Here is a 25,961-nt window from a genome sequence, read left to right as displayed (position 1 = left end):
AATTCATCAGTTTTTCAATATGCCCTTTGAGACTGGTGGGAAATATTCATTGTTATGCTACAGTGGAAAAAACAGAAGGAAGGAGAAGTTCGAAGCTATGAGATTTATAAAAGTGAGAGGATTGGGAATAAAAAGTGTTGAGACTTATACTTTTAAATTTCTAATGCTAGCCAGTAGAACAGATTCAAATTACCACTGCACTTTCTTATAAATTTTAGAATTTTAATAAGGCAACGTAGCACTCACTCTCTAACCTTCCAAAGCTAAAATGAATTCAGAAACAGATTATTTCTTTTCACCATCTTGACTTAGAGAAACTTGACATATTCCCAAAAGTTCAACAAGTGGTTCTAGATGATCATTTAGGCACATTTTCTCTAACATTTTTCCAAAAATAATAGAAACAACTTGAATCTAAAATGTATAGTGCCTTTCTAATACCACTCCACATAGGATTAATTTCATTCTCAACAAATTCCCTGTAAGATTGGGAAACATTTCATGATAAACTTGAATATTTGGGAAAAAAAAAAACCCTCACATATTTAGATTGACCTTGGAATAGCTGTTAAGGACCCATGTTTATGAGATAAACAAAATTTCTTGTGAAGGTAAGGTCGTCTCTATTCTTGACTTTGCCTTTTAAGCATTAAGACAGCTGTGAACTGTTCAGGAATTAGTCTCGAACACAGAATTTAACTAACATCATAGGACACGCAAGGGGCACTCTTCTAGAATTTAAGACAGTTAGGGGTCAGATGCCACGTAACACAAGGCAGATTGGTGGTCTTGGAAAGAATAGTGGCTACACGGAGTTTAAGAATGATGCATGACTGATGTTAAGACCCATGACAGCAAGAAAAGAGAAGATGAAGTACAGGAAGACAAATACAAGAAGGTAAAAATAAAGAAGAAGAAATAAGCTAGAAATAAAGGAGGAGGAGCAGCTGAGCTGCTGCAGGGGGAGATAACATGCCATTGCTGGAGGCACAGCAACATAGAACAGAGGATGTGCTGGGCACAAATGGAGGCTGGGAAGGAGAGTTAGTGGTGATGGGACTCATTATTGCTGTGCTGGACAGGTTCTCTCTGCACGACGGGCTCCCTGCCTTTTGTCTCTGCAGGCCCCTCTGGTTCATTTCCTGGACACCTCCTGCCCCAACCTGGAGTGTGTTCTCTCTGTCTCTCAAACCACAAGTCTTTCCAAAACTCTACTCTAAAGCTCCTATTCTTTAGGAAGCCTGTTCTTATTCCTTTGCCTACTGTTCCCTCAGACTTAGGATGGTTTGTCCTCATTCATAGTTGCTCAAGTGCATATTAGTATTTTGGTGGGGTTTTTTTTTTTGAGTACGTATATTACTAAACTTTAAAATGACCATTAACTAGAGTCCCCCATTTCTTCTTTCTTCTCCAAGTGATAAATAATGTGTTTTCCAAACAACAGAAAGCACTGTGATCCAGCAGTGGGTCAAAGTGATTAATTATTCTCTGCCAACTGAATACCCCACAGCCCAAGAACCCTGAGCCTCCAGAAGGAATACAGCTCCTTCAACACCTTGATTTTAGCCCAGTGAAACTTAATTCAGACTCCTAATATCGAGAAGTATAAGATAATAAATCTGTATAGTTTTAAGCTGCTAAGTTTGGGATAATTTGTTATAGCAGCAATAGGAAACCAACACAGATTTCAGACTGTAAAAGTGACATCTAGCTGGTTGTAAGAAGCAAGTACAAAGATACGTTTCTGCAGGAAGATTTCTGAGAGGGGATGGAAGGGTGTGGTTGGCAGGTAAATGGAGTACTATGAACATACATGATGGCCTAATATATTCTCTTTGGTGGCTGCTCTCTAGACTGTTAGGGATACTTACATTCTAGGAGTAGTCATAGAACTTGCTAGATCTCAGGATCTATTATAGGTTCTGGGAATACACAGTTTAGGCAGAGTAAGAGGGGAGGGTCCCTAACTCATCTCCTTTAACTTTCACTGTGATCATCATTTCTGCCACTGGATCAAGAAGTACAGAGCTGGTAAGTAGCAAATAACCCTTTCTGCATGAAGTTATGGATGAAAAACAAAATAAAGATTTAAATAAAAGAAAATCTCAGGAGTTGATGAGCTCAAAGTATCCTTTCAGATGTCTCTTGATAACTAATGATTTCACAGCAGTGGGTGATGATGATAATTAATCATGATGACAGTAATAAAAATGGTAATATGCAGCACAAAGTACCTTATATTTATATAAGCTCTTTCATCTTTAAGAATTCTAAGATGCTTTGCAACCTTCCAGTACATATCAATATGAAATGAGGTCTCTGCTTACATCTGAAATTCAGTTTTGCCTGGATTGACAGGTAGTAATCATCTGCCAGTTAATGGAAACTCTTTGATATTAGCTGGGTAAGGAGCCTTGAAGGCAGGGGATAATCATCAAGGATGGCAGACACTTTAGTCTGGCTCTGCAGCTCTTGGACACAAACGTTTGATTGGTGAATTCTGTGACTTAAAAAAAAATGTTTATTTATTTATTTTGAGAGAGAGAGAGAGAGACAGAGAGCAAGCAGGGTAGGGGCAGACAGGGAGAGAGAGAATCCAGGCAGGCTCCACATTGTCAGCACAGAGCCTGACTTGGGGCTCCATCTCATGAACTGTGAGATCATGCCCTGAGCTGAAATCAAGAGTCAAACACTTAACCGAACTGAGCCACCCAGATGCCCCAGAGTTCTGTGAATTCTTAACCCACTTTTCCAAAAATAGGTTTCTGAGGCTTATCTCCTGAAATTCAAATTGCCTGGCTTTGTGACTAGCTCCCTGTTCATGCTTTTCTCTCCTCTCACCCGCCATGCTCTCTTTGGGGTGTTCATCTCAGAGCTTTAACTCTTCCTTTTGCACAACTACCCTGTCTAGAGGCCCTGTCTGACCTCTTTTCTTTACACCAGGCCTCCAGCTCCAACTCCTGCTTGATATTGCCATGTGGATATCCCTAAGGCACCATGACTGTACCAGAATTCCTCAACACCTCCCACTGCAAACGGAGTCCTCTTCTTATATCTCTGATGTGAGTTCTGGCATCATTATCTCTCACCTACTTCACAGTTCAGCCTCTACTCCAGGGAACCACCTTCAGTTCCTGTCTGTCATCCACATGTCACTATCCAATCCATACCTAATCCTGTGGTCACCATCTCTGCAATGTCCTGGCATTTGTCACTGATTTTCTCGCCTCCGCTGCCCTGGTTCAGTTAGCTCCTTCTTATACCTGCACTAGATTGTCCCAATAGCTTCCTAGATGCTCCTCCTCATTTATCTGAGAGTTACCATGGGACAAGAACCTTATCTCATCCATCTTCACATTTCTCACAGAGGTTCTAGGACTTATCTCCATGGTAGAAATTCAGTAAACATTCTTTTTGAATTGAATCTTTAAGACCGCAATCATATAACAATACTTTATTTTATATATACTGATATATTCTGGAGAAGCTGAAGGTAAATAAGAGTTATATTTTAAATGTATACAATGAGCATACTATTTTTAAAAGATTCTGGTAATAAATCCTGAAATTAGATAATATTTTAATACCTTAGAAACCTACTTATTTCTAAGTTTAGATATTCTTTAAAAATTTTTTTTTAATATTTATTTATTTTGAGAGAGAGATATAGAGTGCGAATGGGGGAGGGGCAGAAAGAGAGAGAGGGAGAAAGAGAATCCCAAGCAGGCTCAGCACTGTCAGCACAGAGCCTGATGAGGGGCTTGCACCCATGAACTGGGTGATCATGACCTGAGCCGAAATCAAGAGTCAGATGCTCAACTGACTGAGCTACACACGTGCCCTTAAGTTTAGATATTCTTATGCCAGCTTTTCATGAAGCAGTGCACTTCTGATTTATCCAAGAAACGATCAAATTTATGATAGCATTACAAAATGTACAAACTGGATTTTGCTATTAAGGACAGCACCTATACTGAACAGTGGCTGAATGGAACTAGGTATTTACCAGCAGGCCAAGCACCTAACATGTAATTATCTAGGAGGCAGATCAGAGCTATTAAGTTAGACCATCAGCTGTGGATACCAAATTGGAAGTTTCTGACAAAAGCAGTCAAATGAATTCTCAACATTGCTAGTAGATGTGACAGTGAATGAAGAAACCAGTCTGCCATGAGCCAAGGGCATGGAGAGTGAGGCAACAGAAGGCCTAGGGTAAGATAAAGATAGATAGGGGCCAAGAGTAAATGTACATGGACTAAATTTTGGTAGACCTGGAATACTTGGAATATTTTTTTCCTCAGTGAACAAAGTGCTGGGGAAAAAATCAAACTTGGTAAGGAATAATTAACCTTATTGAGAAGATAAAGCAGAATAGGGTGGAGGAAGGAAACCACAGATAGATTTATCCATGAAATCTCCATGAATAAAGATTTTTGTATTTATTTTGGAAGATAAATATAGCTTGATACAACAGGAAAAAACACTGTCAATTTGTTTAAAAAACAAACAAACAGCAAATGGGGATTTCTAAAATTCCAAAATACAGATCTCGCTGGCTGGATGAAAATGAAGAGGGAACAGGTGATCACACCCATGATGGATGGGCCTCCTGTAAGTAATTCTATACTTTGAGTGAGCTTCATCAGGGCTAGCTGAGGTAGAAGCTGAACTCAAGTACTAATAGTTCTTCCTAAGAAAAGTAGCTGCAGAAGCTAAAACAAATTTCTAAGATTTTGGAATTTCTTTTGTAGATGTCAAGAGGTCAACACTGTAATTATAAATGGGGGTAGTCATTAGCTGGACAGCTTTTTTTTGGGGGGAGGGAAAAGTACAGATTTTATAGGAATTCCTAATTGGTGCAGAGAAAAAACCCCCATCTATAGAAGGACATCAGAGAGTTTTTAGGACAAATGCAAAAAATATTTTTAAATAAGATAAAGTATATACTTATGTATATTCATATAGATTTTATGAATCATTAATTACATTGTTCTGATCAGGATCTAATCATGAAAACTTTCGAGGAAAAATAGGATGTTGGGGGCATTATAGTAAGTACCCAATTACTATTTCATTAGATATGAAATGCTCTCGAGGGGGGTAGCAACCAAGGAAAGAACACAGGCTTTAAGAGGAATGTTATATGCCCCTAGGGGTTCTGTATGGGATCCTATGAAGTATGGAAAACATACAGTAGAATATTTGAGAATCAACTGAAGAGACTGAAACTTAAAGCTCCTTTGGTTAAATCCAAGGAAGGAAAAGGGCAGGAAAGGTCAATGTGATTAAGGAAGGATATAAAGATTAGTATGAGGAGCCTAAGAGGGAGGCTTAAAATATATAAACAGTGATTTAGAGATATAAACTATTTATAAAATACAAGTATAAGAAGTTCAGAGGAAGCATTATGATGGCACATTAGTGCTAGCATCCCACTCCATTGTGATAGTTGTAAAAGAGGAGAATGCTAGGATATGAAAAATTGGAAGGGGTCTTACAGAACAGCCTCTCCTTTCACAGGTCCAAGAATGCAGGAAGAAAGGGACTCGCCCTTAATTTGCTCTCTCTGCAACTCCTTATCCTAGCTCCCACCAGTCAAAACAAGGAACAAAGAAAAGCAGCAGTGGAGGGGTAGGATTAGAGCTTTGGAGGTCAGAGGATCAGGACAGGGAAAGATCAACTGGCTCTAACAGCGCTGAGAAGATGAAGGGTTGGAGTTGGGAGGATCTAATTTCCTGCTTTGGGAGGGGAAGTGTGAGAAGGTGGTGAGAACAGAGATGGGAGAGAAAGGGGACAGTTTCAAGACCCCCAGTACCCAGAGATGGAGCTGAAGGAAGGACATATACACATCTTCTGATGATAGATCAGATTCCTGAGGTCTGGAAAGTGTTACCCAGCATTATTCTAAACAGGGCTCTGAGATACAGCAAGCAATTATGGGCCATTTAACTTAACATCATTTACAGAAAAATATTAGGAAAAGTTTGCAGAGGGGACAACTCGACAAGCATATGGTAATTTGATTAGAAACAGGCCACATGTTTTTACTGAAGGAAGGTGTTGTTTTAACTAGCTTGTTGGACTTCTTTGAAGTTACTGCCTTCTCAATTCTGGATTTTAACTCCTGATTTTTCTAATATCTATAAAGAATGGGAATAAACAGAAAGTATCTAAGTAAACAGAACAAAAACCAATTACAATTGAGGACACTAGAAATACAATGGCAAGAAAAATGAATGTTGAGATGAATATAATAGCAAGAAAAAAATTTAATTTACAACTTCTAGTAGCATTTAAGTCAAGATATTTTTCATGAAAGGTATGTGATTTGAATTTTGGTTTGTGAATATATGCCCTATGTCATTTCCTAAAATACTCTGCAGAAAAAAAAAGTGATTTTTGTTAGTTTAACTGAGAAAACAAAAACCAAAAACCAAAAAACAAAACAAAAACAAACTCTCAGCCTTTTTTTTCCTTCAATGGATTGACTTTTCGGTGTGGTTAAAAATTTGGTGTGGTTAAAACATTCAGATGAATTTCTCATTAATACAACCTTTGAAAATTTTCCAAGTGAAAAATTCTCAAACAAAATGAAGACATCTTATTTTATTTTAAATTAAGTAGTAAATCAATATTATTATTTCCATACCACCAAATAGCTACTAAAGCTTCAGAAGGAGAATTAGAAAAGATAAAAATCAAGAATAAAATATCAACGTACTTATTAATGTTGGCTTGAAGACTTTATTATACCTTCTTATCTACTTTTTACTGGTTGATCTGTACAATTTATCATGTGTCATTGTACTTTTCAAAAGGTACTAGATTTAAGTAACTGATCTATACCTCTCTCTGTATGTACAATTTCCACAAGGGTGGGGAATGTGTCTGTTTTGCTCATAGGCCTAACATAGTGTTTGGTAAATATTTGGTAAATGGATGAATAAATAAATAACAATAATGGCACATCAATATTGGGTATTTTACTGTGTGCCAGATACTATTTTTATAAGCATTTTGTATAATTGACTGTTAATTCTTCAATACTTCTATAGACTTCTAGCTCTCCTATTGATCTCATTTTTAAAGTCAAGGAAACAGAGGCATTGAGAAGTTGAGTAACTTGCCTAGTCACACAGCTAGTCATTGGCAGTTTTTGAACTCAGGCGGTCTGGCCCTAAGGCCCACACTCAGGCATGACGCTACTTCTTCTCTCTGAATGAAGCACATTGCATGAGTCTGTGTATAAATGGGTACACATACGGGAAATTATGTACAAGAGAGGAGATTTAAGAGGCACAGAACTCAAGTGTTAACATTGCCATCACCAGATACTGGAAATCAGGGGCTATGGAGGATTTAAAGTCTGATGTCCAGGATCAAGATCTTCACAGAAGCAAAACTAAACATTTAAAGGAAACATAGAGATTGATAGGTAAAGAACAAAAAGAATGTGACTCCATTCTGCTCTAATTGGCTGCCAGAGTCCTTAGCTCAGAACAAAAACTTTCAAGACTTTCCATGTTGGTAACAGAAGCAAGATTTAAGGTTTTGTGGTGGCTAAATCAATGAGGACAAAAATTACTGGTGCATGTGGAAGTATGTTCTATATGGCATCATCGGTGGTCTTTTTTGGGGTCGTGCTGTCCTGTGCTGAGTAAAGAACCTTTCTTAAAACTAGCCTGAATCTTATTCAAAAAACAACACAAAGTTCTATTTCCGTTCAGTTGCATTAGGGTATTGATGTTCTGAGACCTGATATGTCCTTATCATTTTTTTTTTTTCAAATTTTCTTGATGGTATTTATTTATTTATTTTTTCCTAGCAGTCATTCTGGAACCATTTGACTCTAAGAAGATTTAGTTTATATTTTTGGCTTCAGAGCGCCCTATATGCTGAGAATCTTGGAGGATGCATGATTAAAGCTAATCAGGAGATCAGAGTTTTAAAGAATTCAAGGAAGAAAGAAAAAAAAGTCTCTGGCTCTTGCAAGATGGATTTAAGACACTTAAATGGGAAGGATCCAGTTTAGACATGGGAGAATTCCCCGTCCACCCTATACTGAGTGCTGACAAACCTCAGAGAAGCTGGGTGCTTTTCAGGACTCACTCTGAATGACTCTAGATGTGTTGGTTTTAGGGCCCTGCACCTAAGTGAAAGCTCATTTACAAGTCAGTCTCCAGTTCTGGTCACCTTTTAACTAGAATACTATCACCCCTGAGGCAATTCTATATAAGTCTGTCAAGCTGGTCCAAGTTTTGGGAAAACTTGTTGTTCTGAGGAATGAGGTTAAAAGTTTAGTCTCACTATACAAGAAAAGCTTGTCCCACAGAATATTAAGTTGAAGTGGAGTGAACAAAACGAATGTAGCCTAAAGGCTTAGAAAGATGAAATGTAGTTAAAAATCCCAAATCAAGCAGGGAATCCCAAATCAAAAGAAAATCTAGGGTGAGAGTTCCATCAGTGAAAAAAGCAAGCAAGCATTTGAAATAAGATGCTTCTCTTATGTTCAAACAACACTAGTGTAAACAGAATTGCAGAACAGGTATGATGATGACATTTGAATGGACAAAAGAAATGAGGAGGGATGCAGCACTGTCAGGGCAGGAAAGAGGGGTCGATACGGACTCTAAGAACCATCTTGTTAGTCCAAGGGTCCTTTTCCTGTTCAGCAAATTCTTTTGTTCTGTGTCCTTATCAATCCCCCACCTTGCCTAAGTAAGAATGACAGACAAGCCATTCTTAATGACTTCCTAGCTTTTGAAACTATTTTGGTGTCAGAGAAAGAACCACGTTTCAGTTGTTACAAGGATGGAGGTTTCTGTGGGCTCAGTAAATTTTCTACTCTGAGATGACAATTTTTGTTCGTGAGGAGAGAAATAAATTTGTCCATTTATGTGATCTGTGCAATAGTCTGGAAAAATGACACCCTTGTGGCACCTCTTTAGGACAGGGAAACAAATGCCAGTGTGGCTAGGGGGCTCCATAGACAGGCATTCCTTGTGGTGTCAGCAGGAGTGTGCTGGTATCTTCCTCCCCCAGAGATGGAGCACATCCTCTCCTTGGCACACCCACTTGCCATTAGCACAGGGAACCATTGTTCACTGTGTGTTAGAGACCCAGCCACGCCCTGTGCCAGGACAATGCACTGACTCTACAGCTCTAGTCTCTAAGCACTGCTGATTTCCTTTCCTTTTTACTTCCTCCTGTGTGTCAGAGTACATGAAATGAAGTTTGTTCTTTTGTTTAAAAAAAGAGATTTTAGAGGGTGATTACTGATGACATACTCACTGTCAGTTTCTCTTCTCTGGGGTTTTCCTAATCTCTGAAATGCTGTACAACATATAAGGTTCAAAGCACAGATAAAACAGGTTCTATTTTCACAGCTAATGTACATTTCATTAGGAAACCTCTGAACAATTCTCTCTGAAGATGCTGTTTTTGATTATTTTTAGATCTATTTAACATGCTGGATTTTGTCACCATAGTATGAAGGTAGACCACTTTAAAGTGACAGCACCAAGCTAAAAATCTTTATAAATTGAGGAAAGAAGGATAATAGGCACTAACAATCTATAGGTCATTTCTTAATACAGAAAATTTTGTATTCATCCACACATCAGTCAATATTTTTATTGACTTATTAAAGCCTAAGATATTTTTTAAAAAGACCTTATCCTCAAAGAATTCGTAATTCGGTAAAAAGAGAAGGTCATGCAAACAAATGAGTATAATAAATTATAATAGGTGTTACAGCATGATTATGCATAGCATATAATGTAGATACAAATGAAGGAGGAAAGATTTTAGTGGTAGTAAGTAGTATATTGACCAGAAAAGGATTCACAGGCAGGGCAGTACATGAGCTAAATCTTAAAAAAATGTACAGGGGGATTGTTTATGGGTTAGGTTTGTGTGGGTGCATGTGAGCACATGTGAGTGAGTGTGGGTACATGTGTGAGTGCATGTGCATATGGGAAGGTATGCAGCCCTCCAGGTCTTGAGATCTTGCAGGTTATGGAGGGCCTTGTAAGTCAGACATCCCATATCAGGGATCAGCTATCAAAGCTAATAATGTGAAGAGACTTGCCTTGGATAGAAGTCTCTGTTTCTTAAATCAACTACTTCCTTGGCTGTATTTTACCCTTGTTTTCCTTGATAAAGCAATGGATTTCGTGCTGAGAATAACAACTCAAATTCAATTCACTGTAGTCTGTTTTGGGACCTGACCATTGAAGGATGTCAGAGAACCCAATGGAAAGCTTTGAAGGCTGACTGTGGATATTCACTAAGAACATCTTCCCAGACAACCAGCCAGCCAAATGTGGCCACGCACTGGGTGGCCAAGGAGTCCTTACCACTTCAGTTGGTCGGTAGTATTTGAGATCCACAGTCACATGAATTTTTCCGGTCTCTTTACATCTGCCCACTTCATTTTCATTCTTTCCTTCCCACCTGTAAAGGAGATAAACACTTAATCAGCCTCTAATTGCTTGGGAGCATTTGCCATGTTATAGTCCCTCAGGATGGCTCAGCCTTCTCCCTGCAGGAGTATATAAGCTCATTAACTACAGGAACACAGCTGATGTGTCACCATGTTATCAGGGCAACAGTGACTTTCAAAGCCTTTCCAGATCTGTTTCTAAAGGGTAGGTTTTTTTTTTTCCTTCTTTTTTTTTTTTTTTTTTCAACGTTTTTTTTAATTTTTTTTATTTTTGGGACAGAGAGAGACAGAGCATGAACTGGGGAGGGGCAGAGAGAGAGGGAGACACAGAATCGGAAACAGGCTCCAGGCTCCGAGCCATCAGCCCAGAGCCTGATGCGGGGCTCGAACTCACAGACCGCGAGATCGTGACCTGGCTGAAGTCGGACGCTTAACCAACTGCGCCACCCAGGCGCCCCTTTTTTTCCTTCTTTGTAAGAAAATCGTGATGGGTTCAGAAGTGCAACTTCAGAAATGAACAGATTAGCCAGAATAAGGAATTGGGCACAGGGATTTCAAAGATTTTGTACTTCTTTAGACTATTCTTGATAACATCAATTATTATGAATTAATGTCTTCTGTCTCCCTTTTATTTATTTTTTAAAATTTGTAGTGATGTTTTAGGGATATTTATTGTAAACTTCAATGCACTCCAGTTTGGAATAAGTTTCATACCCTAAATTAACCATTCATCTCATCTCTGTGTTATAGCAAGTTCCCTTGCTCTATTCAGTCAGCAGTAGGCCTCATTAACAAATCTCAGACTATTAAACCTCCAAAAAAATACACAACTGGTTTACTGCTTGCTAAGAGAGGGCATATTAGCATCAGCTACGGTGTGCTTTGGACTTGGGTTTTTCTTCCTTAAACATCCACAGTTGGAAACAGTCCCCCCTCAAGTCTATACCGCACATTGTGCAGGATATGCTCACAAGTTTCAAGACCAACTTCTTTCTGGAATTCCATTTTATGTTCTCATTTTTAAAGAAATGAAGACACTGGCTTCATGTTAGCCTCTGGAGACAATACTATACAATTAAAATTATTTTTACAAATGAAACTTTTCAGCAAAGAAAGAAAAGAAATTACAAAGTAATGTTTGACTTCCATGCTTATCACCAGACCTAGTTTGCTTTATCAGTTGGAGAGGAATCCTATGCCAACAGGACAATTCTGTGTGCTCCCTGGATCAGAGGCACAGTGGAGCTCAAAGGAAAGAGTAGAACATTAAATTAGTTGCTTGACTATGTCATTCACACGTGTCATTGAAGACAAATAGTAAATATTGATTGTGGCTGTATTTTGGACATAGCTGGGTAGTAGAGACATAAATTGCCCTTATAAGCTTAATTTCTGGACAATCACTGGAATGTTCTATTCTCAACTTACTTTTTTATAGCAGAGAGATAACATGTCATTGTTGGGAAAACTCAGTTTCTAAGCACATTGAATTTGCCAGTGGACTCAAGGCAAATATGAAAAACATCCCATAACACGTAGGGATTCATAGTATATGTTGAATAATAAAACTGAACAACTGGCATTATATTAATTAGTTGCCTCAAAAAGAGGTGTTTGGTAACTTACTTTTTTGGTTTAATTTCTTACTATTGATTAGACTAATTTGGCAGGGTCAGAGCTAAGTTTTTGGAAAATTCACCTGGATATGGTATGCGGATGCTTTAGAGCATGCAGACTGAAAACAGTGTAAAATGAGAAAACCCAAAGTGGTGATAAACCCTATCTGTCCCTAAATAGAAAAGACCAGATGTTGGCAAATATCTGCAGTAAGGGAGAATAGCTGATAAATCATTACTTTAAAAATTACCTAGCTAATTTTAAAGTTAATTGTTGAAGTGGAGCCTTTTCTTTGGTAAGGCTTTCAGTGGGTGAAAGGATATTTGTATCTCATAAGCATGTTTTTATTCTTGTTCATGTTTAATACTAACAAAGAGAAACCAGTCCAGCATCTGTCTTCCTGATGGTATCTCCCAGTAAGCCGAAAGGGTTAAAAAAATCACTGCTCACAGTTTTACTCTTTTCTCCTATGGTAGCTGGGTATGTAATCTATAATGGGTCAGGTTAACTTATGTGCACACATACATATCCGTAATTCTGTCCTTCTTACTGATAAATCTTCTCAGATGTCACCAACTTGAAAATTGGTGATTCAATTGTACTTTTAGTTGATTTCTTTGAAACCACACATGAACACACATATATTTAAGTTGATAAAGGCCTGGAAAAGACCTGGAGAGCTTGACTGGGGAGGGAACATGTCGGACAGGAAAGGAATGAGGAAAAGCCAGCTGTGTCTTTAGAGCAGGGGCTGACAAACTGTTTCTGTAAAGAACCAGAAAGCAAATATTTTAGGCTTTACAGATCACATATAGTCTCTGTTACATAGTCTTCCTTTCCCCCTCCCCATTCTGTTCTCTTCCTCCTCCTCTTCATCATCATCATCATCATTTTTTTTTTTAAATTACCTTTTAAAACTATAAAAACATCCTTATAGTTCAGTAGAAAACAGGTGGGGTTTGGCCTGTAGGCCATAGGTTCCTTACTCCTGCTTTAGGGGATGAGTTAATGCTATATCCTCATTCTTAACTTAAAACATTTAATTCCTTTTCATACCAAAAAGTTGCATTGCTGGACCAGCTTCAATTTTGCGGTTTACTGCTTCTTTTTGGCTGCTCTGCAGCCATATGCTAACATGTGGGATTTATGACAGTAGTTGAAATGGGAAAAGACTGACTGACGGAAGGAAACTGCAGGTTAGATTTGAGTTTGATTCTACTTGGGCACCTGTGTGTATCAGCTCTGGGCCCACTTCTTGGCCTCTGTCTGAATACTGTCCACAGGGCTGCCATCTTGCAAATGCTGTCTACAGTCCAAATCGTCTCTGTGGTCACTGCATTGCCCCCACTACTAATAGAGATGCATCGAATAATCGAGTATAACCAGGAAAGGGCTCAAAGCAGAACTGAGTTGGCAAAACCGCTTTGTAATTTGCACTAGGTCTGCATGAAGGCAGTAAGCAAAAGTTTCGGCCAAGGGCCAAAAAACATTCAGTTACAACAATACACAAAACACTTGTATTAACAAGTAAAAGGTAACAGCTAACTTGTCCTAACAAGCAATGTTATGACTCAAAGCAGAGCTGGGATGTTAATGAAATGAAGGTAGCTTGACAGGGAATAGAGGATTCAGCTAATTAAAAGGAATTGCTACCCACCAATTTAGATCAACAGCTCACTGAGAAGAGCCTCTGTATAATTCAATTTTTAAAATATATTGTTGGCTCCTAATAAGCATTAAATGGCAATAGAAAACATTGAAGAACAACAGAATCAAGCACAATAAGGAAAGATGAGGTGTTATTAAAATCTACTCAACTAGGAATTCCTTTAAGGAACAACAAAAGCAAAGTCAACTGTATTAAGTCAAGCTTAGGAGACTATGTTAAAGTAAGGGAGGGCACGATGCACCCCTTATAAAAACCTGAATATCACAAAAGTTATCAAGGATTATTTAAAAAAATACTATTTTATTAAGGATGTATATAAGGAAACAGGAGGTTGCCAAAAGCTACAATTTAGAAAATGACACAAAGTAGTCCTGGGAGAATTATTAGGTTCTGAATGAAGGTGGTGGTTTGTACAGTTTTGCTCTTGTCTGATGTCCCTTTCAAAAAGGAACATACTCAGAAAGGCTAAAAGAGCAAGAAAGAGAACAGAAACCAAATTCTGGAAGCTGGAAGGCCAGATGGATGAGTGTTAAAGGACTTAGCAGAAGCCCTAGAAAACAGACTCCTAAGCCAGCAGTGGGGAAGCTGAAAATGAACCCAATTTACACTTGCAGGAGCCCTCAGATGTCAGGAAGTGAGGGCGGATTACAACTTTCCTTGAGAAGCAGTGTGATGCCCAGTCCCCTCCCAGATCCCACATTGCTTGGCAACTACCTCACCCTCCCTGGAGAACAAGGTCCCAGATCTGAAGGTCACTGGGCTTGGGAAGGGGTAGGGCCACGATGCTGAAAACAAGGAAAAATCTAGTGAGGTATGTGCACAGAATGCTGAGACTCCCCAGCCAGCCCCAAGGTGCTGGCAGTCAGGCATGTCTCCTTTCAGGCAGGAGACAAGGAATCTTCTCTGGGTATCAGGGATTCTCCAAACTAAATGGTCCTGTTAGGTCCCCCTGTAAGTGACATAGTCAACAAGCTCTAACTATGTTCTCAAAAACTCCCAATTAGCTTTTTAGCCCCCACTTTTAAACATGAGCAGAAAACCAAGGACTACCAGACAGACATGTGGGGAAAACCACATATAGGAAAGAGAAATCATAACAAACAAATTGAAAACCAGCAACCTGGAGAAAATAGGACAAATAGAAAAGGTAATCAAAAAACAAAACAAAAACACACATTCTACCAGTAATATCTTCAGAGATATGAAAAGATACCAAAGAAACAAAAATAAGACAGTATATAATAAAGGACAATTTGGAAAAAAAATCTTAGAAATTGAAAAAAAATTGAAAAAATTAAAAGTTCAAGAGGAGATTTTGGAGATAAACTGAGGAAATCTCCCAGAAAGGAGAGCAAAAAGATGGAGATATGAAAAACCAGAAGAAAGATAAGAAAATCAGAATATGGCCTCAAGAGGTCAGTATAATAGAATTTCCAGAAAAAGTACAGAAAAAAAGGAAGCAGAAAAGAGCAGATAATTAAGTTAAATCAAGACAATTGGTCAGAGAAGAACATGCATTTCCAGACTGAAAGGGCCGAACAGAGTGCTCTGAATAATGGATGGAACCCATATCACACGAAATTTCAGAACATTAGGACAAAGAAAAAGACTGACAGACTTCCAGAGAGAATACACAGGGATTAGGAGGCAAAATGGCTCAGTCTCCCATAGTAACACTGCAAATTAAAAGGCAATGGAGCAATACCTTCAAAATTCTGAGGGCAAAGTATTTCCAAGCAAGCAATCTACATCAGCTACCTTCTTAATGCTGAGGGCAGAATAAAGGTATTTTCAGATGTACTGGGTCAAAAATATTTGCTTTCCATGCACTATTCTTAGAAATAAGATTTTGCTTCATCAAACCAAGGAGTTTTTATTTATTTTTAAAAATTTATTTATTTATTTATTTATTTATTTATTTATTTATTTATTTAAATTTTATTTAAACCCAAACTAGTTAACATATAGTGTAATGGTTTCAGGAGTAGAATTTAGTGATTTATCACTTACATATAACACCCAGTGCTCACCCCAACAAGTGCCCTCCTTCATACCCATCACCCATTTCCCATTTCCCTACCCAACACTCCTCCAGCAACCCTCAGTTTGTTCTCTGTATTTAAGAATTTCTTAATGGTTTGTCTCCCTCTCTGTTTTTATCTCATTTTTCTTCCCTTCCCTTATGTTCATCTGTTTTGTTTCTTAAATTCCATATGAATTAAATCTTATGACATTTATCTTTCTCTGACTTATTTTGCTTAGCATAATACACTCTAGTTCCATCTATGTTGTTGCAAATGGCAAGGTTTCATTCTTTTTGATTGCTGAGTAATGTTCCACTGTATGTGTGTGTGTGTGTGTATATATATATATACATATATATATACATATATATATATATATATATATATACACACACACACACACACACACCACATCTTTGCTATCCATTTATCAGTTGATGGACATTTGGGCTCTTTCCATAATTTGACTGTTGTTGGTAGTGCTGCTATAAACATTGGGGTGCATGTGCCCCTTTGAATCAGCATTTTTGTATCCTTTGGATACAATTGCTGGGTTGTAGGCTAGGTTTCCTCAATTTTTTGAGGAACCTCTACACTGTTTTCCAGAGTGGCTGGACCAGGTTGCATTCCCACCAGCAGTGCAAAAGTGTTCCCCTTGCTCCACTCCTTGCCAACACTGTTGTTTCTTGAGTTTTTAATTTTAGCCATTCTGACAGGTGGTATCTCACTGTGGTTTTGATTTGTATTTCCCTGATGATGAGTGATGTTGAGCATCTTTTCATGTATCTGTTAGCCATGTGGATGTCTTCTTTTAAAAAGTGTTTTTTCATGTCTTTTGTCCATTTCTTCACTGGATTATTTGTTTTTTGGGTGTTGAGTTTGATAAGTTCTTTACAGATTTTGTATACTAACCCTTTATAACTGATATGTCATTTGCAAATATCTTCTCCCATTCTATCAGTTGCCTTTTAGTTTTGTTGATTGTTTCCTTCACTGTAAAGAAGCTTTTTATCTTGATGAGGAAGGAGGTTTTAAAAAGATGCCAGGAAATGGAGGACCCAATTTAAGAGAGTGGCTAAGAGAACCCTTCAGATGAGCATGAAGGCAGATCACACAATGCCAACCCTCCACCAGTCTAGATGGAATCAGGTCAGAAGGTTCTATAGGCCCTGCTACGGGAAGACATGACTGATAGAATAACCCACAGACCTGAACACATTCAAAGGTGATTTAGATAGCTGGGGCAAAGTCTGGGGTAGTTAGTGATAAATATATAGAAAACAAAGCAAATGAAGACAAATGAAAATTATTAGCTCTGTGTTAAACAAATGACAACTGTACAGAAAAAAAGTAATTGTTGTTTACTGGAATGAAAACCATTGATCAGTCATGATAATTTAACACCGAATATTAAGCTATCCTCAAATTAAAATACAGCAATAGAATATTCAGAGAATGGAGAGATCGGGAGGAACAGAAAATAAAACCCTCATTTTGAATAAGAGGACGCCAATAGATAATGCCTAGAAGGAGATAAAAATCAAGAATCAGCAATAAAAACATGTTACTTAGAAACATGGAGGTAAATGCCAAAGTAATCAGCTAAAAGAGTATAATAGAGTGCAAAAGGATTTCCAGAAAGAGAACAGAAAAACATAGAGAAGAGTAAATACTCTCTTGAGGTAAATCAAGACAATTTAACAGAGCAGAGTAACATACTTTTCCAGACATAAAGTGCCAAAAGAATGGCCCACACAGTGGGTAGGAATAGCTGTGAAAATGGGGAAGAAGGGGTGGAGGGTGGGAGATTGCTGGAGTTGGTGACAATTCCTATTGAATGATTAGAATTTAAATTATGTGCTGGTGTTAACTGGGAAAAAAATCCGAACAATGAAGGAAAAATCATTACAAACATGAGTTCGCAGAGGACTCTGACCAAGGCTGTTGCCAGCAACTCCCTCTACATGGCCTACAGAACTCTATCCCCAGGGCTCCTGCCCTGCCTGCCTCCCCTAAAGACGCAATGCTTCTTCCATATCTCCCTCTCTCACCCTGCCTTCTGGACATCTGGAGGAACTGATGTTGTAGAGCCATTGACACCCCAGCTCCAATCTGATCCATGGAGGAAAACATTACAAGGCAGATAGATCAAGTCTGCAAAAACTGAGGAAGAGCCACATGGGAAGAAGCAGGCACACTGTAGAGGGTTGGATCTCAGAAAGTGAGGGACCAGTGTGTTTGGCAAGGGAGGGAGAGTGCATCAACAATGCCAGATGCTGCATCGATGTCAAAAATTGAAGAATTGAAACTGGTCCATAGGATTTAGTAGCATGCAGGTCCCTGGGGATGGCAGAAAGAACTGCTTTGATGGGGTGATGGGGCAGAAGGTGGACTGAGGTGTGGCAGAGGGACAGGAGGTAAGGACAGGGAGATGGTGAGGAGGCAATTCATTGGTACGTTTTGACAGAGCAGGGAAAAGAGAGGAAGGGCAGTGTCTGAAGGGAATGAGTGTTTGCAGAGGTCCATTTTTTAAAGATGTAAGGATCTGAAAATGTCAAGATACTGATGGGAAGGAGCAATGTAGGACAGCTGAAGGCAGAGAAGGGAGAGATAACTGATAGTTTCTTGAGGAGACTGGAAGGCTGAAGCCCAAGGCCAGGAGAGACTGTTACCAGAAAGGAGTAAAGGGCAACCAGTCAGTGGAACAGGAGAGGAGGACAGAGTGTAATTTTTATGTTCAGGGGACCATGGTTTTAATCACAAAGTCTACTCTAATTTATGTATATATGAGAACTTAGCTGTGCACAGAAAGACAATATTGCTATTGAAATGGGGACTCCTGTCTCCATTCATGCTCAATTTTACCCCATTTTATTTATGTTAATAAGGATAACTGTTATTAAATAATGGGGTTCCAGCTATTGCATGCAGTTAATGAATAATCAACTGCAACAAAAAGTGTAAAATTTAAATCCATTAAACAGCTGTTCATGTCACTAGTTAGAGTAAGAACTACCTTTACTTTGTGCTTTCCATATCATGGGCCTCTTGTGAATGCCAACTAATGAATCCCCACATCAAGAATCAGGCAGGTAGTACAATCTGCAGTTTACATGTGGAGGGAGAGGAGATTAGGAGGTTGAACAATTTTGGGAAGGTCATTGGATGACACCTCTATCTCACACAGTTGGAAAAAGCAGGATAGGTGTGGTGCCCTCTTAAAAGGTCACTGTCATTTTCATGGGAGGCCCCTCCCAAACGTTACTATCAATAAGAGTTATTGATTGGTAAATGTTTCCTTGATTTCTTCTTTTTATCAGTATTGCTGAGAGACTTAAATTGTACTTTCAAAGTGTCTTTTACTTATGCTTTATCTTTAGGAAATCTTTAGGAAATTTAGAATGATTAACTCAATGAAAAAAGCTTTGTGTGGTCATGTCTAACGAGGGTAGATCAAGAGATCGAATAGGAAAAAGACCAGAAATTGTTCTTCTCAGCTGTAAAATGGCGGTGAAGGGAAGTTCAAATGCACAGCTAGTTTTTAAACAAGCCTTGGTGTTTCTATGCTATCTTTGCATGGATTGCTAACCATGCTCTATCCACCTGCTTTATTTTAATTTATTTTAACTCACCTGGGGCATCCTATACACTTCCAAAGATTGTAGGTGGAGTTTCTTCTGTTTTACAGGACTAAGCAAAATGAATGGAGGTCTTACTAAGGGGTGGTAGTGGGAAGGTACAATTTAAGGACTAGTGCTTGAGCTCTGTATGAGTCTCAGCCACAGCTCAAGGCCTCTGTCCTCTGTACCTCCTCTATTTGCCCAATCTTATCTATCCATCTCTCCTCCTCCCACCTCCCACAAATCTTCACTGAATACCTATTAAGTGCCTACTAAAAGTATTTACTAAAGTAAGCCAGGTGCTGAAGACACAGGTATGAGAAAACTAGATGGTCTTTGTCCTTAGGGGGCTTAAAGTCTAGTGGCCCCTACAATGTAGTGTATGAATGATGGTAGAAGGTACACAGAGTGATACCAGAGGACTGGGAGGGCACCTAGCAAGACTTGGTTGAGCGTAGGATGTTGGGCTACGGAGGATGTCTAAGCTAAGACCTAGAGAATGAGTGGGAAGTGCAGAGAAGCAGAGGGAATAGTAGGTGTGAGTATCTCTCAATATGCCCCAATGTGGTCTGGCTGGTCCAACCCCGTTTATCAGCTTGCCTATCGCCCACATACAATTTACTAACTCTTGCCTCCATGCCTTTTCTCATGCCATTCCACCCACTTGGAATGCTTTCCTTCTTCTTAACTACCATCCATATCTCCCTCTTTGGCTAAGAGCCCGTTTAGATGTACCTTTCTGCAGACATTGCTCCAATGGTGATATCATGGTGATATCACTTCAGTACTGATAGAATGAATTTGCACAATACCAACATCTATTTGTGTATATTTGTAAATAATGTATTGTCAGCCAATTAGAGTCTACACTACTCAAAGGAAAGGAAATGTCTTCTGATTCTCTTAGATGAGTTTTGCTTGGAGAGAAAAAGTGAGGGGAAAAATAGCACATTTATGGTGCATTTACTACATCTTAAGAACTATGCTGGCTGCTTAATTAGGTAACTTATAGAAGAAGCATTTATTCTGAGGATTAATGGACCCTTAAAGAACTTAAACTGACCTGCGACCCTGTGAATTACATCAACTATACATGAAATAGAATGAGGTTTGCCTCAGCCTCCAAGACACAGCATGAAATCAGGGCTCAAATTAGATCTTATACAGGTTAATAATTAAAAAAACCTGCTGTTTCAGTAAAGATTCACACATCACTTTAGCATGTTATATTTTGGGGGTTTTTTACATGTTAAAAATTCAACTATCTTAGAAGTTTACAAAGGCAAATAATAGAGTTCAGATTGCTAGAGAGGGGAGGGGAGAAAGACAAAAAAGAGAGGAAGGAGGGAAGGAGGAAGGGAGGCAGGGGAAAGAGTCTTTTTCAATAAGTTGAAGCTTATATGACAAATCCAAATCTATTTATTGTGACTAAATATTATGTAGATATTTTTCAAGGCCTGGGTCTATTTAGAGCATCGCCAGAAAGTTCCCATAGTACCTACATTCAGGAATAGGCTTTCTGTGCAGGCTTCTCACAGTGATTGAGTTTTTCTAGCTCCAGTGGCAGATTCAAAGTGATGATGACTAAAGGTGAGTTATATTTCTAACATTCAGTCTCACAGATTTCGTTCAACTTGGTTAGATAGTATGGACGCCAAAGAAAGATGTAGCAAGCTGGAGTTAAAGCTTTCAGGTGGGAGTTAAAGCAAGTAGGGGCTCAGAGGCAGCTGGTCAAAAACAAATGGAGCCATGCTCTGTCAGGGAAAGGGACACTTAGTGGACCTACATTTAAAGTTATGAAATCTCTCTAGGGGAAAAAATGCAGAGACACAGTGATTTTCTTTCTTCTGACTTTCCCCCCAAATAGAACGCTTGGAAGTAGGTCTTGGGAAAATTCTGTTCAACAAAACAACTCATTGGAGGGATCTGTTTTCCCATGATGCAATCTAACACAGTCATAGGCACAGCCAATTCTTGAGGAATACTTTCTAGCAGATACACCAGCCACAGGGGTACAAGATTTACACCCTAACCTCTATCCACTGGCCTTCCTCTTTTTACAGTCTTCCTTACCCTCATCCTCAAAGCCCAGGGGACAGAAATCCTACCCATCAGGGAATAATTCCCAATTAGGAGAAGAATATGCATGAACATAAAATGACTTATCTCAGCCAAGAGGATTTTAGAAATGAGTTTCTTTCTAAATGAATAATTTCTTTTTAAATAAATAATAATTTCTGGCCCCTGCTATTTTTACCCAAAATGTAGACAGAGTGCCACAAACTATGATAAATATTTCCATTGGCTGAAACATCTTTTTCCCCCCAGCACGGATGGTGGAGCTCACAAGGCTGTAGGCTATTCTTACAACTCTCTTCTCAAAATTTAACAAGATTAACGACAAAAAAATTAGTCAAGACAAGTATTTACCTATTTGGGTTTATGCTATTATCACTTTAATTGTAGGAGAAAAGTACTTCCTTTTCACATTACTTAGTAATAACTTGATGGGAAAGTGTAAAGCAAAACATAACACTAAAAACAACCCCAACAACGCACCCCCCTCCAAATAAACAAACACCCTGTAATGTTCTTGGAAGAAAACATTTGCTGTCATAAGGGTGCCTTCTTAATACAAATGACCAAATGGGAATTTAATTGCCCAACATTACCTTAAATTTTATCAGGATTGTATGTGGTACTGATCTATTTCCCCGAGAATCTTCTACTCACCCAAACCGAAATGAACATGCTATTTTTCTAATAAATTCAAAGCAAAAAATCACTCAAATGATATCAAAGATTTAAGAGCAAATATTGGTGCCAATTCTAAACATATAGATGGCAACATCTTTCAAGGTTTTTTCAGTGAAAATTACAACAGATAATTTCAAAAACGATAATAGAATTAGAAAGTGATAACTGGCCTTCAAACAGCTGAAGTGAGAATATTGCAGATAGTGATTGGTGTGTCTGATATGAAAATCATGTAATAATGAGGTTAAAGAAAAAGTTCAGTTTAGAGAAAATATCCATAATTTTCCTTTAAGCATGTAAAGTACACCAGGTAAAACTGTGAGAGGGCATAAAGTTTTCTATCTTAATTGATGGCACACTAATCAATCTCTCCCTTCCCTTCTATATCCAATTGTTCACCAAATCCTATCGATTCCAAGTCTCTTGGATCAGTCCATCCTCTCCATCTCCACCTCCAGGCACTTGTGTAAACTAAGGTCCTTATCATCCTTCCTTAGCAGCTCTCTAGGGTAGGAAGCATAGTGGCTTCTCTACAGCTGTCACCACCATGAGAGAGTGAACCACGATGAATCCAACTAGGGGAAGTTAGGGTGACAATGAACATTCCTGAAAGGCTTTTCTGGACAAACTGGCTTTTGGCTATCCATCTGGGCTCAAGTAAGAAGGTATCACAGAGCATCTACTACAGACCAGTTGTTGTGAGCACTGAGGACACTGGTGACTGACACAGATGCCAGGCCTGGCTCATTCGCTTACAGTTGTGGATCTGAAAGGACAGGAGATGCTCAAGGAACTATGTGTGGTGCTACAGGTTAGGGGGGATTTGCTTCTAGTGACAGAGCTTATGAACAAAACTGCATATAGTAAAGATTATCCTTGAAAGATCTTTCAAATCTGTTTTTTTTCCCATCAGAACATGGGCTCTTGAATGCTTAAAAACCAAGGTTTGACTTCTTTTGCTCTCTTGGTATTCTGTTTGGGGCCTCCCTTTCACAGAGGCATGTGGGCCTGGATCTTGTTTTGCAAGTTGTTTCCTTATGATGTGATCCCACTGTTAGCATACAACCATCACATTACAAAGATTGTTTTGAAGGATATAAACAAGTAGGATGAAAAGTGCAATATAAAAAGCTCTTTGGGTCAAAAAGTACTCAGTTTAGATCTTGGCTCTACCACTCACTAGCTGGGTAACCTTCAGAGGATACTTGACTTCACTGTGCCTCAGTATCCTTCTCAGTGAAACAGTGCCCCAGACCTGGAATTAAACTGAATAAGTGGGCAGCTCATAGCACACTTTGGGGCTCATATTAAATGACCATTAAATGCTATATGAACATGTTATTTTTGTCTGCTTAGCAGTACTTTCTGCTTTTCTTCTAGAAATAACATCCTGCTGTTGGAGAAGGACCTTGATCCTCTCCTACTCAGACCATGGACTTCTATAGCCTGCCAAGCACAGAATTCTCTCTCCCTAACAAGACAGGGCCTAGGCATTGGCCCCATACTCTGTCTTCAGTGAATGGTCTAGAGGTTATCATAGGGCTCAGTGGGGCCAGCCAGAATCCCTCCTCAGTCTTCTTTCTTGATAACTATCAAAAAGATTCTATTCTTCATTTACTGTGTTAGTCTGCATCCCCAGAAATGCTATCAGTGATTTCCTCTGCCATAGGAACATGCTGAGGGAATGAAGGCAGCATTCCAAGAAGCAGAGAGAGCCCTGACAGACCTCCAGGCCCTGGATCCGAGTGTCCCCAAGGCTACTTTGAGTTCAGTTTCACTTCCTTAAAAACAAAAAAAAAATTATGACTACTAAAAATGCTTATTCATTCATCTCTCCTTCCTAAATACTTTCATTATGCTTAAGGCTTTATTTTATTAGCATGGATATTTCACACATTAAAAAAATAAGAACTTATATATATCATCCTTCATAACTCAACAGAATACCCCTAAAAATAAAATGTCATGCTTGATTCCTTGAAGAAACACAAAGTGCACATATTTTTACAGACTAAGATGTTGCTTCCATGTAGAGTCAGAGGCTACTAATTTCTTCTAAAGTATACATTTTAATAAAGCCTTTTGAAGGATTGTTTAAAAGCAACATGAATTCCATATCAAAAAGGTGCAAAAAACCCTCAATCTTAACCTAAGTAATCAATAATGCATTTTTAAGTCCATAAAAGAATATGGACAATTTTCTTGAAACATGAAATACCTTCTGTAAAATATGAAATTGAGGGCATAACGATTATCTAGATGACTAAATTACACTGCAAAGATTAATTTTTGCACTTTTAATTTTTGTTCAAATTTTCAACTTGCAGCATTGTATTTAAAATAAAAAAAGACCAGATATTTGCTTCCACATACTGTAATTTCTCTAACTAATGTTAGTTTCCTACAAAATGTTTTTATGGAAAACAAATTTATAAGTCAGCTAGCCAGCTAAGGACGAAAATGTAAGTGAATGAAAAATGATTTATACAAAGTAAATCTAATTAAAATTTTTGCTCTACATACTACAATTCAGAAACAAAATTGCCTTAAGACGTATACAAACAAGGACATTGGTCATGGGCTTATGGACTTTCATGCAGTCTTGGGATTTAAGCAATGTCAAATGTTTTAAAATGTAAAATGTGATAGGAAAGCACATTACATGTTTCCAAAAAGATAAGCTCTTAGACATTCTCCAATTTTCAGGTTATTTTTGACAGATTATCATAATTTTTAAAATAACAAAAATTATAATAATCTGTCAAAAATAAGCAAACTACTTTATGCAGTAATAATTAGTTCATTTGTAAGAACTTGATTCATCAAGGACTGGTGGGATTGGGTACCTAATGATTAATAAATAAACCATCCTTCCTTAGTCTCTGAGGTGACTTGTATTAAAAGAGCATAGTATCTCATCTCATATTAGAGACTGGTTTAGTCATGGTAGGACCAGAAGCAATTTCCAGAAACTTTGGCTTCATTCTTTGGAGATTCCAGTCATCTTTTGGTCTACCTCTTTCAAGCCATATAAAAGAAAAGAGGTATGTATGACCCTTGCTTTTTAGATTTCTTCATCTCATCTTTGTGCATTCCTGAATTTATTAATAGCAGAAATGGAAAGTCCAGAGAACTCTTTTACCTGAATTTATCAGATGATAAATTCAATCCAATTACAATTAAATTCAACTGGCATTTAAGTAATCTTATGAATACTGGAGATGTAAGGGATAGAATGGAAAAGGAAGAAAAGGAACAAACTAGTTATAGGTGCCCACTGAACTGTTTCTCATGGATGCCTGGAATTTTTTTCTTTAAGTCTTTTCATTTATAAGCAAGTACTCCCTCCCCCCTCCAAAAACCCCTAAAATCAAATCCCCCAGCTTCCATAAGTTATTTTTCCATTGTAGACTCATTAAAATGTTGATTTATTTACAAAATGTCTGACACTGTACTGTCCAGAATGAAAGGTACAGAAAAAAAGGGAACTAGAATTGCATTCTGCCCTGAAAGAGCCCACTGTCTAGTCTATCAGGGAAGGTAAAGTCACAGATGACTGAAAACAAAGTAGAAAGTGATAAGGGTTTGGGTTTGGTGATTGTCAAGGTGCATCTCAAACTTGAGACTCCATAATTCTCTCAGGCTTTGCTACTCAAAGTGTGGTCCATGGATCAGCAGCACTGGCATCACTTGGTATCTCAGTTAGAAATTCAGAATCTCAGGCCCTGCCCCGACCTACTGATTCCAAATCTGCATTTGAAAAGATCCCTAAGTGATCCACAGAACATTATAGTTTGAGAACCACTGCTCTACAGGAGATAGACTCAGCA

The 25,961-nt window shown here is 38.4% G+C and overlaps 1 protein-coding gene across 3 annotated transcripts in view; it reads right to left on the bottom strand.

Moving 5' to 3' along the window:
* The window catches only part of GMDS (GDP-mannose 4,6-dehydratase), a 622,466-nt gene that overhangs the window by 85,599 nt on the left and 510,906 nt on the right, over positions 1-25,961 (bottom strand). For all 3 annotated transcript variants that reach the window (XM_042985865.1, XM_042985867.1, XM_042985866.1), the window contains one exon: positions 10,359-10,455. In XM_042985865.1, the coding sequence (XP_042841799.1) occupies positions 10,359-10,455 (97 nt within the window). The remainder of the gene's footprint in view (positions 1-10,358; positions 10,456-25,961) is intronic.

This window comes from Panthera tigris, chromosome B2, assembly GCF_018350195.1.
Source record: "Panthera tigris isolate Pti1 chromosome B2, P.tigris_Pti1_mat1.1, whole genome shotgun sequence".
Classification (NCBI taxonomy): Eukaryota; Metazoa; Chordata; class Mammalia; order Carnivora; family Felidae; genus Panthera; species Panthera tigris.
Note: the sequence above shows the minus strand (reverse complement) of the source record. Positions and strands in the feature narration are given on the sequence as shown.